The sequence below is a fragment of the Eleutherodactylus coqui genome, chromosome 6 (assembly GCF_035609145.1).
Source record: "Eleutherodactylus coqui strain aEleCoq1 chromosome 6, aEleCoq1.hap1, whole genome shotgun sequence".
NCBI lineage: Eukaryota > Metazoa > Chordata > Amphibia > Anura > Eleutherodactylidae > Eleutherodactylus > Eleutherodactylus coqui.
The window spans coordinates 220,445,904-220,459,172 of record NC_089842.1 but is presented as its reverse complement, the minus strand read 5'-3'; the positions used below and the strand labels follow the sequence as shown (position 1 = coordinate 220,459,172).

Genomic DNA, 13,269 nt, shown 5'->3' with positions numbered 1-13,269 from the left:
ATGATGGAGTCAGCAGTACAGAGCGCTGAACCATAATAGAGCTGTAATACCATATCAAGGGGGCAAGGAAAAGTAAGTGAACCCTTCGGCATTAACTGGAATAAAATATGTGGGCTGTCTGCGTTTGTCTATAATTGTCACTCGGATACAATGTAACTAACAAGACACAGACGGCTGTACCAATCACCCAGAGTGCAGGGACAAAAGTAAGTGAACCCCTGTAGATCTCCCTTTAGCAGCAATCACCTCCACCAAACGTCTCCTGCAGCTACAGATAGGATTTGTACCACGATGAGGAGTAATTGTAGACCTTTTCTCCCTGTAAATGTGTTTCAGTTCATCATTATTTCAGGGATGCCTTGCGTACCCAGCCCTCTTCAGGTTAAAGCATCTCCACAGGGTTAGGGCTCCCTCACACTGGCGACATCAGTCCCATAGTCACGGCCCGATGTCGCCCTCACCATACATGTGAAACCCGTCACATCCCTGCGGGGCTGAAGGAATCCCCCGGCCCAGCTGTCACAGCCGTGGCAGGGGATTGCTATCTTCTCCCGTTGTTTTCAATGGGGCTGGCGTTGCTGCCGCCGGCTCCATTGAAAGCAATAGGCAATATTTGTTTCCTGCAGGAAAACATCTCACAACGCACAAATCTCGCACGACTTCTTTACCTGTGTGAAGGCCGCCTTAAAGGGGTCACGCCACCCTGCGTAAAGCATTATTACTGGGGTGCCAACTGCCTTTTCGGGGTACACAAACCTCATGTAAATCATCTTGCTCTCAGTGAGCGTCCTGGCAGCTACAGACATTTCCCTACAACGAAGGGTTAAGTGTGATGTAATAAGCCGCCGGCAGACACGCTGCCTCTAGAACCTCGTTACTGAGTTGTTCTCGGTTCCGTCTGGCCAGTTTCTGATCTACGCGGCAGAATACAGCGCGGTCGTTATCTCATGCGGGACCTCTTGCCCGCTCCGTGCCGCTTGCGACAGACATCGAATTAAAGCGCATGGGGTCAGTCGGGGTGATGGATTTACAAAGATTTTTTTTTTAAAAAGCTGCCTGAAATGCGTCTGACCAATTTCAGAGTCACGTCTTAATGGGATGCGAGAGCGGCGCTGAAAGCTGCCATTAGCCGGCTGCCGTGCCATGTACCTGCAGAGCAATTTACTGCCGCGCAGCGCTGAACACGACCGAGCAGAAAACCGTGCAAAAAATGGAAAGAACGAGGATAAAGAAAAGTCCGTGGAAAGCGTCAGCAGGTGTGACACTAATGCAGCTCCCTTCCACAACTCTCCATAGGGGGCGCTGTACAGTAGCCCTGATAAGCTGAAAGCAACATCATAGATACGGCTTGAGATTTTGGGATATGACTAAGGAACTGTTCCAAAAACGTAAGGCCTGTGCACCCTGTATATGGCTGCTCATTGCGCCAAATCTAGGAGATAGTGGGGGGTATGCAAGACAGTGACCCACCCCCTGCACCAATCAGGCCTAGACCCTCCGCATAGCATGCCACCATATTGTGCTGTATGGCCATAGCAACCTGCTAATGCTGTTATATACTATCCGAGGTAACATGCTACCATATAGTGCTGTATGGTCGTAGGAGCCTCCTCATACCAATGTGTGTAATATATATTTATTTATTACACACACACACACCCGAGGTAACATGCCGCCATCTAGTGCTGTAGGAACCTCCTTATATTGTCATATATACACTACCTGAGGTAACATGCTGCCATATAGTGCTGCATGGTCATAGGCAACTCCTTATGATGTTATATATATATTACCGAAGGTAACATGCTGCCATATAGTCATGTACGGCTGTAGGAACCTCCTTATAATGTTATACATACACTATCTGAGGTAACATAATGCCATATAGTGCTGTATGGCCCTCCTAATATTGTCATATATACACAACCAGAGGTAGCATGCCGCCATATAGTGCTGTAGGAACCCCCTTATATTGTTGTACATACACTACCTAAGGTAACATGCTGCCATATAGTGCCATATGGTCGTAAAGACCTTCTTACGCTGTTTGTGTACGTACACACACACACACACACACACACACACACACACACACACACACACACACACACACACACACCCCCCCCCCCCTAAGGTAACATGCCGCCATATAGTGCTGTATGGTCATAGCAACCTCCTTAAATTACTATACATACACTACCCGAGGTAACATGCTGCCATATAGTGCCATATGGTCGTAGGGACCTTCTTACGCTGTTTGTGTATATACACACACACACACACACACATTACCTAAGGTAACATACCGCCATATAGTGCTGTATGGCCCTCCTAATCTTGTCATATATACACAACCAGAGGTAGCATGCCGCCATATAGTGCTGTAGGAACCCCCTTATATTACTGTACATACACTACCTAAGGTAACATGCTGCCATATAGTGCCATATGGTCGTAAGGACCTTCTTACGCTGTTTGTGTATATATACACATATACACACACATTACCTGAGGTAACATACCGCCATATAGTGCTGTATGGCCATAGGAACCTCCTTATATTGTCATACATACACTACCCGAAGTAATATGCCGCCATATCATGCTGTATGGCCGTAGGAACATCCTACCGCAGATGCACGATACACACATACAGCTCCGCTACATGCAACGGATACTGTTGTATCTTGGCTCCACCAGAAGCTAGGGGCTGACCGGCCTTAGCTGCAGTTGACGCCCTGTCACACCCCTAGCTTCCCATTGGTTCACGGCCTGGTCCTGACCGACAATTTCTGGTCTCGTATCTCCGCAGTAACTGCCCTACTCCCAGGCGAAATGACATGCGCTCCCGGCCGAGCTGTCACACTCCCTGCTGCTGTCCTACCAGGTGTCTGCTATTGCTGTAATGCCGCCTCACACCTACGTCCACCGCCGTGTCTCAGCTGTGTGTTGCGCTGCTGGTGCACAGCTCCCTTCACCACCGTAGGGCCACTCACATGTGCGCTCCCGGCCACATAGACAGTGGCCGACGGGGCATCGATTGCGGCACACAAGCGCCTTCCCTCCCCACCGGTAGCAGACAGTCGGCACAGCCAAACAGGAGGAGACCTAGACAGCAGCAGGGCAGCACAACAAGGCACATAGCTTCTCAGCGGGGAGAAGGCGACGCACTCATCCTAACCCTAATACCAATACGCCACCCTAGCCAATCAGGAGCTTGGGGGCGTTACCTGGGCGGATACTGTGTGTCACTAGATCACCACCCATCCTTCTGGTGGAGACAAGATACAACAGTATCCACGCAATATTCATCGCATACAACAGGGATCAGCAGCATCACAGCACTGGAGATGAAGGACCTGTGATGACATCACCGTCATGCTCCACCCCTGATCACATGATTGTGATGTCATCAAAGGTCCTTCATCCCTGTGCAGATTAGAGGCGGACTACAAACCCCCTGCGGCCTCAGTTGCTATGGAATACTAAGGAACACCTACCGTGGGGCACAGGGGAGACCGTCAGCAAGAAGGGGATTCATGAAACAACAGTGACATCACCAACAACTCGACGGCCCTCAGAAACTGCTGAAAAGACCAGAAGAGAACTGGAGAGGGAGGCCGACAGCAACATTAAAGGAGCTGCAGGAGTTTCTGACAAGTCCTGGTTGTGTAGTCATGTGCCAACCATCTCCTGTCTTCTTCATATGTCTGGGCTGTGGGAGAGGGGGACAAGATGGAAGTCCAGCCATGTTTTACCAAACCTCCATCCTGTCTGCAGAAACCTGTGGGGGACGTGTTCCGTCCAATGAGACCGAGGGGAAACTTGTTGGCCAGAACTCCAGAAGGGATGTTTGGGGTAAAGCCAACACCAGTAGACCTCCAGGGTATTATTGTACCTTGACGCCACTAGGAAGTACTGCTGAAGACAACAATGACAGCCTGGTGACGCCCCCTGTACCTGATTGGCTAGTGAGAAAGCTCCCCTGCAGGTCCTGGCAGTCCCAGCTCCCTCCGCACAGTAATCCTCCCCGCTGCAGCTGACACTCTCCAAGGGTCCCCGGGGCGGCGGAGATTGCAGCTCCCAGCTGCTGCAAGTGTAGTACGTCCTGGCAGGCAAGTATACTTCTGTTGTCCTGCCCGCTGCTGCAGTAACTGTGCCATGTCTCCCCGTGCCGGACGAGATGTAGCCTCCCCTCTGGTGCACCTGTAATTCTAGCAGGCTCCACAGCCGTAAGATTTGCTGACCAGTGCTGCTGTGGGTTTGCCAGGTGCTCGCCGCTGCGCATCTCCCTTCTCTGCCTAGCTCCGGTGCATTGTATGGAGCGGCAGCAGGAGAGTGCAGTCCTGCGCTTACCCGCTGCTGACACTGATGTACGCCTCCCTTCTATCCGCAGCCAGCGCTTGCCCAGGGGAGATGGAACGGGGGACGGCAGCTACAGAGAGACAAATGGCTGGATCTGCTGCAGACACATTGGCGTGCCCTGGAGGGTAATGTAAGGCTAAATGTCGGAAAATCCCTAACCCTCCTGACCTGGCAAAAATGTCTAGACAGCGTTCTGCTAGGAACTTACAGAACTGACCCTATCGGGAGCTGGGGGTGTGACAGGGGCGTTCCTGCTTCCAAGCTCTGTCAAACCCCTAGCTTCCGGTGGAGTCAAGATACAATATCGACCCCCAAACTGCCACATACCACCGTACGGGGCTACGAGCTCCCACATACACAGCATCAGGGGGAGATGCCGCCATCCTTGTCTCATACACCCCAGGAGCGCCCCTCCGATCAGCAGTAGCGGCCCGGCGTGCCAAAAAAAGGAGAGGCGCCCCCTGCGGACCGTCACATTACCTCCTCCAGCTCATCCTTGGCGTCCAGACTGGTGGAGATCAGCAGCTTGCCTTTGGATTTCTGCTCCATGTTGGGGGGCTGCAGGGCGACCCCTTCGATATATGTAGGGGGGCTAGCAGGCGATACGTGGGGAGCGAGGGGCGGGGAGGAAATCAGCGGGCATTTACCACCTCTGACAGGAGGAACAATAGGAGTGATACAACCTAAAGGGGTACAGCTGGGTTTAGGGGTGCACAATAAGCAATAACCTCTAGACTGGGGTAAGTGGGGGGCTGTGAGGAGGATGGGGTACCCCAGGTCCTAACCACGGGCTATGAGGAGGACGGGGTACCCCAGGAGACCTATGAGGGGGCGACTGCGGACAATAGGGCTGACAGAGTATAGAGAAGGATGTCGGGGCGCCCCCAAGCACGGCCGGTACACTGAGCTCTAACCCCCGCTCCTAGCACACACAGGAAGCCATCCGGAGCCCAACAGCCAATCACCGCACGCTTCCGCTGTCTCAATGACCAATCAGAACGCGAAGAGCGGGATGATGGACAGCATTTCTCCCGCCCCCTCTCGTGATGTCATGCGGCTCCCGAAGGAGCTGAGGCGCTACACGTGACCAGCGAGGCAAAGCGGACATATTTGTTGAGGGCAAGCTGCCCTGAAGTGAGCTGTGGGGTGATTATAACGTGTTGTGTATTATATGTTTCTTCACTGCAATCTTGCAGCCTCAGCCAAAGGGAATGGTTGCTGTTGCCCCTGGCAACCAGAGTGCGCTATAGAATGGGAGTTAGCCATATTGCATGTTGCTACTGGTGACGGCCTATGCCCAGACACACAAAGGAAAGCGGGGAGCTCCCATGCAGCGGTTTTTACTACACTGGGAGTTCCATCACTGCCGCTGAAAACAACATTGTGACAAAACTGCCAACGGAAAGCAGTAAAGCATTCACTGACATTAGCGACAATATTTTGGCGTCCGTCTTACGTGGTTCCGCTTGTTTGAAGGGAAAAATGGAATTAAAACTGAAGTAAACTTTTTCATTTTCCCTCTTTTTGATTTCAAGGGTTCTCAAAAAAGGAAATTTAAGCTTCTTGTTCCATTACAAGAAAAACGTAACAGAATAAACTGAAAGATTTCTGGTTTTCTAAACTTGCTCACACGGGCAAGTGCCATATCCCGGCGGGTGCGAGGCGGTTTTATACAGTGGGGGAAAAAAATATTTAGTCAGATACCAATTGTACAAGTTCTCCCACTTAAAAAGATGAGAGGCCTGTAATTGGCATCATAGGTGGACCTCAACTATGAGAGGCAACATGAGAAAACACATCCAGAAAATCACATTGTCTGATTTTTAACATATTTATTTGCAAATTATGGTGGAAAATAAGTATTTGGTCAATAACAAAAGTTCATCTCAATACTTTGTTATATATCCTTTATTGGCAATGGCAGAGGTCAAACGTTTTCTGTAAGTCCTCACAAGGTTGGCACACGCTGTTGCTGGTATGTTGGCCCATTCCTCCATGCAAATCTCCTCAATAGCAGTGATGTTTTGGGGCTGTCGCTGGGCAACACGGACTTTCAACTCCCTCCAAAGGTTTTCTATAGGGTTCTATATGGCTAGGCCACTCCAGGACCACGAAATGCTTCTTACGAAGCCACTCCTTCGTTGCCCTGGCAGTGTGCTTGGGATCATTGTCATGCTGAAAGACCAGCCATGTTTCATCTTCAGTGCCCTTGCTGATGGAAGGAGGTTTGCACTCAAAATCTCACAATACATGGCCCCATTCATTCTTTCATGTATACGGATCACTCGTCCTGGTCCCTTTGCAGAGAAACAGCCCCAAAGCATGATGTTGCCACCCCTATGCTTCACAGTAGGTATAGTGTGCTTTGGATGCAACTCAGCATTCTTTCTCCTCCAAACACGACAAGTTGTGTTTCTGCCAAACAGTTCTACTTTGGTTTCATCTGACGATATGACATTCTCCCAATACTCTTCTGGATCATCCAAATGCTCTCTAGCAATCTTCAGTCGGCCCTAGACACGTACTGGCTTAAGCAGGGGGACACGTCTGGCACTGCAGGATCTGAGCCCCTGGTGGCGTAGTGTGTTACTGATGGTAGCCTTTGTTACGTTGGTCCCAGCTCTCTGCAGGTCATTCACTAGGTTCCCCCCGTGTGGTTCTGGGATTTTTGCTCACCGTTCTTGTGATCATTTTGACCCCACGGGGTGAGATCTTGTGTGGAGCCCCAGATCGAGGGAGATTATTAGTGGTCTAGTATCTCTTCCATTTTCTAATTATTGCTCCCACAGTTGATTTCTTCCCACCAAGCTGCTTGCCTATTGCAGATTCAGTCTTCCCAGTCTGGTGCAGGGCTACAGTTTAGTTTCTGGTGTCCTTCGACAGCTCTTTGGTCTTCACCATAGTGGAGTTTGGAGTGTGACTGCTTGAGGTTGTGGACAGGTGTCTTTTATACTGATAACAAGTTCAAACAGGTGCCATTACTACAGGCAATGAGTGGAGGACAGAGGAGCCTCTTAAAGAAGAAGTTACAGGTCTGTGAGACCCAGAAATCCTGCTTGTTTGTAGGTGACCAAATGCTTATTTTCCACCATAATTTGCAAATAAATTCGTTAAAAGTCAGACAATGTGATTTTCTGGATGTGTTTTCTCATGCTGTCTCTCATAGTTGAGGTCCACCTATGATGTCAATTACAGGCCTCTCTCATCTTTTTAAGTGTGAGAACTTGTACAATTGGTATCTGACTAAATACTTTTTTCCCCCACTGTATCATCACTCCGGGGTAGTAGCAATCCTCCGGGTGCGGTGGTCATCCACGGCGGAGGAACTCAGAGTTTCTCCCTTTGTTTTCAGTAGTGAAACTGGCACGTGATGCTGTCACCCCACTGATAACAATGGGTGCTGAGATGTGAGAGCGTGCACAAGATAGAACATGCCATGGTTTGTTTCCCGTGGTGCCATGCTCGAAATCATCGCTCATGTATAGGACCACATTCAAAAGCATGCGGTTCATATTCGTACATCTCGCAATGCACAGATCTTACACGATTTTCTCAGCCTTGTGAAAACGGCCTAACATAGTACGCCAGATCTAAAGGAAACGAACAAAACCGTTCTCGGGCGGACGCCTAAGTGGTGCCCGTGTCACTAATGGCAGTGAGAGGGCCTTTTCTTTCCAATGGTGGGTTCTTTCACAACGCTGTCTTCAGAGGCTGTAAAGAAGCCCCCAGACACATCCCACAGCGGACTGAAGAGCACTGACTGTGTAAGCACCAAGAAGGACAGTGGGGTGCCGGACTCACAGTCAACTCAGGGACCCATCAAAAAGTCATCGCACAATGTCTGTCCCCAACTGTCACTATACAATATCCTGTCCCCAACTGTCACTATACATTATCCTGTCCCCCAACTGTCACCTTACATTATCCTGTCCCCAACTGTCACCGTACATTATCCTGTCCCCAACTGTCACCGTACATTATCCTGTCCATAAGTGTCGCCAAACATTATCCTGCCCCAGTGTCACCGTACATTATCCTGTTCCCAACTGCCACCGTAAATTGTCCTGTCCCCTAACTGTCACTATACATTATCCTGTCCCCAAGTGTCACCGTACATTATCCTGTCCCCAACTGTAACTGTACATTATCCTGTCCCCAAGTGTCACCGGACATTATCCTGTCTCCCAACTGTCATCGTACATTATCCTGTGCCCAAGTCTCACCCTACATTATCCTGCCCCCCAACTGCCACCCTACATTATCCTGTCCCCAACTGTCACCGTACATTATTCTGTCCCTCAACTGTCACCATATATTATCCTGTCCCCCAAGTGTCACCGTACATTATCCTGTCCCCCAAGTGTCACCATACATTATTCTGTCCCCCAACTGTCACCATACAGTATCCTGTTCCCAAGTGTCACCGGACATTATCCTGTCTCCCAACTGTCATCGTACATTATCCTGTGCCCAAGTCTCACCGTACATTATCCTGTCCCCAACTGTCACCATATATTATCCTGTCCCCCAAGTGTCACCATACATTATCTTTGTCCCCAACTGTCACTGTACATTATCCTGTCCCCCAAGTGTCAAGGTACATTATTGTGTCCCCAACTGTCACCTTACATCATCCTGTTCCCCAAGTGTCACCGTGCATTATCCTGTCCCCCAACTGTCACTGTACATTATCCTGTCCTCAACTGTTACTGTACATTATCCTATCCCCCAACTGTCACCTATGTTAGGCTGAAGGGAGACAATGTCCATCTAGTTCAGCCTGTTTCCAGCCCCGTTGTTGATCCAGAGGAAGGCAAAAAAAAACCCAATGAGGCAGAAGCCAATTAGCTAATGTGGGAGGAAAAATTCCTTCCCGACTCCATAATGGCAGCCAGAATAATCCATGGATCAACGCTTGATTGTTCCTACCTGACTCCAAAACTCAGATCATCAACCCCACTGGTTACTTAATGTCTTTATCCTGTAATATTACAGCACTCTAGAAAGATATCTAGTCCCCTCTTGAACTCCTCTATGGATTTTGCCATCACCACGTCCTCAGGCAGAGAGTTCCACAGTGTCACTGCTCTTACAGTAAAGAAGCCACTTTTGTGTTGGTGATGAAACCTTCGTTCCTCTAGACGTAGCGGATGCCCTCTTCTTACCGTCACAGTCCTGGGTATAAACAGATCATGGGAGAGATCCTTGTATTGTCCTCTAATATATTAGAGGATATGCATAGTTATTTGGTCGTTATTTGGTGAAGGCATGGGATGCAGAAACCGCTTCTAAGAAAAGGCTAACTAATTTTCCCGCGGCTCCTGCTTGTTTGGGGACAAGTTGGACGAGATTATTGCAGAGGCTACAGGGGGCAAAAGCACTCTGTTACCTCAAAACAGGCCAAACGTACTAGGCCCGCACCAAAAGGCCGCACCTCCTTTCGTCGCTGCGATTGGCTGACAGTGCTACGGGTGAGCAGGAGCAAACGAAACGTCCCTCCTACAAACCACGGTGTGCGTGGCAGCAGCGTTCTCACCCGCAAAGCGCTCTCCCTCCAAGCCCTCCGCATGAAGGTTGTCCGCTGCTGATCCTCGCGGTAGGGGTCGGTTGACAGGGTTCCAGTCAACATGCCTCCAGTTTGTGCCAGACACCTGGGTTCAGAAGATCGTCACCCCAGTTATGCCATGGACCATCTATTGGCGCAGCAGTGCCAGTCTCGCAAGGCCAGCGCTTTACAGTACTCGTGCTAAAGAAGGATGGCTCAGTTTGTCCAGTACTGGACCTCAAGCAACTGAACCGGTACGTGCAGGTACGGCATTTTCGTATGAAGTCCATCCGCTCGGTCATAGCGTCCGTGGACCGCCACGAATTCCTGTCATCCATCTATATCCAGGATGCATATTGTGAGGGATTAGCGTTTAGGATCGGTAGCAACCTGGGCATAAGCAGTCAGAGACAGTGACACATAGGATAAAGTCTTTAGTCCAGGCTTTGCCTGGGTTTATTTCCAAGCAAACAAAAGCAAAATACAGGCCTTAACATCAGGCAAACATAACGTAAATCCTGCTCGTCCGAGCACTTACTAAACATGTAGCGTCCCTGTCTACGTACTGGTAAACAAATGGCTCCTGCACACAGCCAGCCAGGACTCTCAGACCTGCAAAGGTCTCAGCTCTCCCCCTGGCCCTGTAGGCCCAGGCTTTATAAGGCCTGGTACGTGGGAGTGACCATCCCACCCTTCACTTTGGTCACTCCAGGAAAAGCCGGCCCGGATTATGCGGCTTGGAGCCACTTACTTACTACAACGTGTTAGTAGCTTAATGCTACTAACACTATACTGCCGGCTTCCTCCACCGAGCCCAGGCTGCTCGGTGGCACGTATCTGCCCAAGCGCTCCCCAAGGCAGCATAGGAGAGCATCCTAGGCGACACATACCTGCCCTCCAGCACCTTGCCGGTCACCGTCTCACATACCCTCCCCCTCTGTTCGAGCCTGTGGGGTCGGACACCTTTCGCCGTCATGCAATGCGTCCTTGATAAGGCATCGGCATTGCCCTGTAGCTTTCCGGCCCTGTGCTCTACCGAAAAACTAAAGTTTTGAAGGGTCAGGAACCATCTAGTGACTCTGGCATTTCTTTCTTTTGCCTGTGACATCCAGGTTAAGGGGGAGTGGTCTGTGATCAGCCTGAAGTGCCGACCTAGCAGGTAGTATTTTAGGGATTCCAGGGCCCACTTGATGGCTAGGCACTCCCGCTCAACGATACTGTAATTTTTTTCGGGTGGCGTGAGCTTCCTGCTTAGATATATCACGGGATGTTCCTCTCCCTCTACTTCCTGGGACAGAACTACTCCCAGTCCCACATCGGACGCGTCTGTTTGGACAATAAATTCTCTTTTAAAATTGGGTGTGACTAACACTGGACGTTTACAGAGGGCCCGTTTTAACTCTTGGAACACCTTTTCTGCGTCAGGGTTCCACTTGACCATGACTGACTTACTGTTCTTGGTCAAGTCTGTTAGGGGCGCTGCTATGCTAGCAAAGTTTTGCACGAACCGCCTATAGTACCCCACAATGCCTAAAAAGGCTCTCACCTGCTTTTTAGTTGTGGGTTGTGGCTAGTTTTGAACGGCTTCAACTTTATTGACCTGGGGTTTTATAATACCCCTACCTATTATATACCCCAGGTATCGGGCTTCTTCAAGACCCAGGGCGCACTTCTTTGGGTTTGCTGTGAGCCCTGCTTTTCTAAGGGAGTTCAGTACTGCCTGTACCTTGGGTAGATGGCTGTCCCAGTCTTCGCTAAAGATGATGATATCATCTAAATATGCTGACACATATTGACGATGGGGTTTGAGTATGATATCCATCAATCTTTGGAAAGTTGCTGGGGCTCCATGCAAACCGAAGGGTAGGCAGATGTACTGAAACAACCCTTCTGGTGTGGCAAACGCAATCTTTTCTTTCGCGCTCTCTGTAAGGGGAACCTGCCAGTAGCCTTTAGTAAGGTCGAGAGTGGAAAAGTACCTGGCATGACCCAGTCTCTCAATTAACTCGTCCACTCTTGGCATTGGGTATGCGTCAAATTTTGACACGTCATTTAGCTTCCGGAAGTCGTTACAGAAGCGCAGAGAGCCATCAGGTTTTGGTATCAGCACGATAGGGCTGGACCACTCGCTTTTCGACTCCTCAATTACTCCGAGGTCTAGCATTTTCTTGACCTCCTCTGAGATGGCTCGTCTGCGGGCTTCTGTAACCCTGTACGGTTTCAACTGAACCTTTACCCCTGGTTCAGTTATAATGTTGTGTTTTATGACACCAGTACGCCCTGGTATATCAGAGAACACATCTGAGTTACGTTGTATAAATTCCCTCGACTCTTGTTGTTGGGATTTGGACAGGGACCCTGATACACACACCTCTGGGACCTCACCATGGGGGGGTGCTCACTGCAGTCAGGGCTTCTCTGTCCTTCCATGGCTTAAATAGGTTTACATGGTACAACTGTTCTGGTTTCCGCCTACCTGGCTGGTATACCTTATAATTTACCTCTCCGACTTTCTCAATTATTTCATAGGGCCCTTGCCATTTTGCTAGGAATTTACTTTCTAGGGTGGGCACCAACACTAGTACCCGATCCCCAGGGTTGAAGGTTCTCACCTTGGCGGACCGGTTGTATACCCGGCTTTGGGCTTCTTGAGCCTGCTGTAAATGTTCTCTAACAATGGGCATGACCGCCGCAATTCGATCTTGCATGAGGGAGATGTGTTCAATAACACTCCTGTAGGGGGTGGACTCGTGCTCCCAGGTCTCCTTAGCTTCATCAAGGAGCCCTTGGGGATGTCTACCATAAACTAATTCAAAGGGAGAGAACCCAGTGGAGGATTGTGGGACTTCACGGATTGAGAACATTAAATATGGCAGCAGACAGTTCCAGTCCTTCCCATCCTTATTGACTACCTTTTTTAGCATGCTTTTTAGGGTCTTATTAAATCTCTCAACCAGGCCATCCGTCTGTGGGTGGTACACAGACGTCCGTAAGTGCTTAATATTCAGCAGCTTACACAATTCCTTCATGACCTTTGACATAAAGGGGGTTCCTTGGTCTGTCAGGATCTCTTTTGGTATGCCCGTGCGGGAGAACATGTGAAGTAGTTCCTTTGCAATACCCTTGGATGACGTATTGCGTAAAGGAACGGCTTCGGGGTAACGGGTGGCGTAGTCTACAACCACCAATATATGTTGGTAACCCCGGGCAGACTTTACCAAGGGTCCAACTAGGTCCATAGCGATCCGCTCGAACGGCAACTCTATGATGGGCAAGGGCACTAAGGGGTTCCGGTAATGGGGCATGGGAGCTGTTATTTGACACTCCGGGCACGACTCACAGTAATAATAATAATAATC

At 49.8% G+C, this 13,269-nt stretch overlaps 1 protein-coding gene across 1 annotated transcript in view; it reads right to left on the bottom strand.

Moving 5' to 3' along the window:
* The window catches only part of INTS3 (integrator complex subunit 3), a 50,730-nt gene extending 45,410 nt beyond the window's left edge, over nucleotides 1–5,320 (bottom strand). The window contains exon 1 of the mRNA XM_066572463.1: nucleotides 4,846–5,320. Within this exon, the coding sequence (XP_066428560.1) occupies nucleotides 4,846–4,914 (69 nt within the window). The 5' untranslated portion in view covers nucleotides 4,915–5,320. The remainder of the gene's footprint in view (nucleotides 1–4,845) is intronic.
* Nucleotides 5,321–13,269: the final 7,949 nt, after the last annotated feature.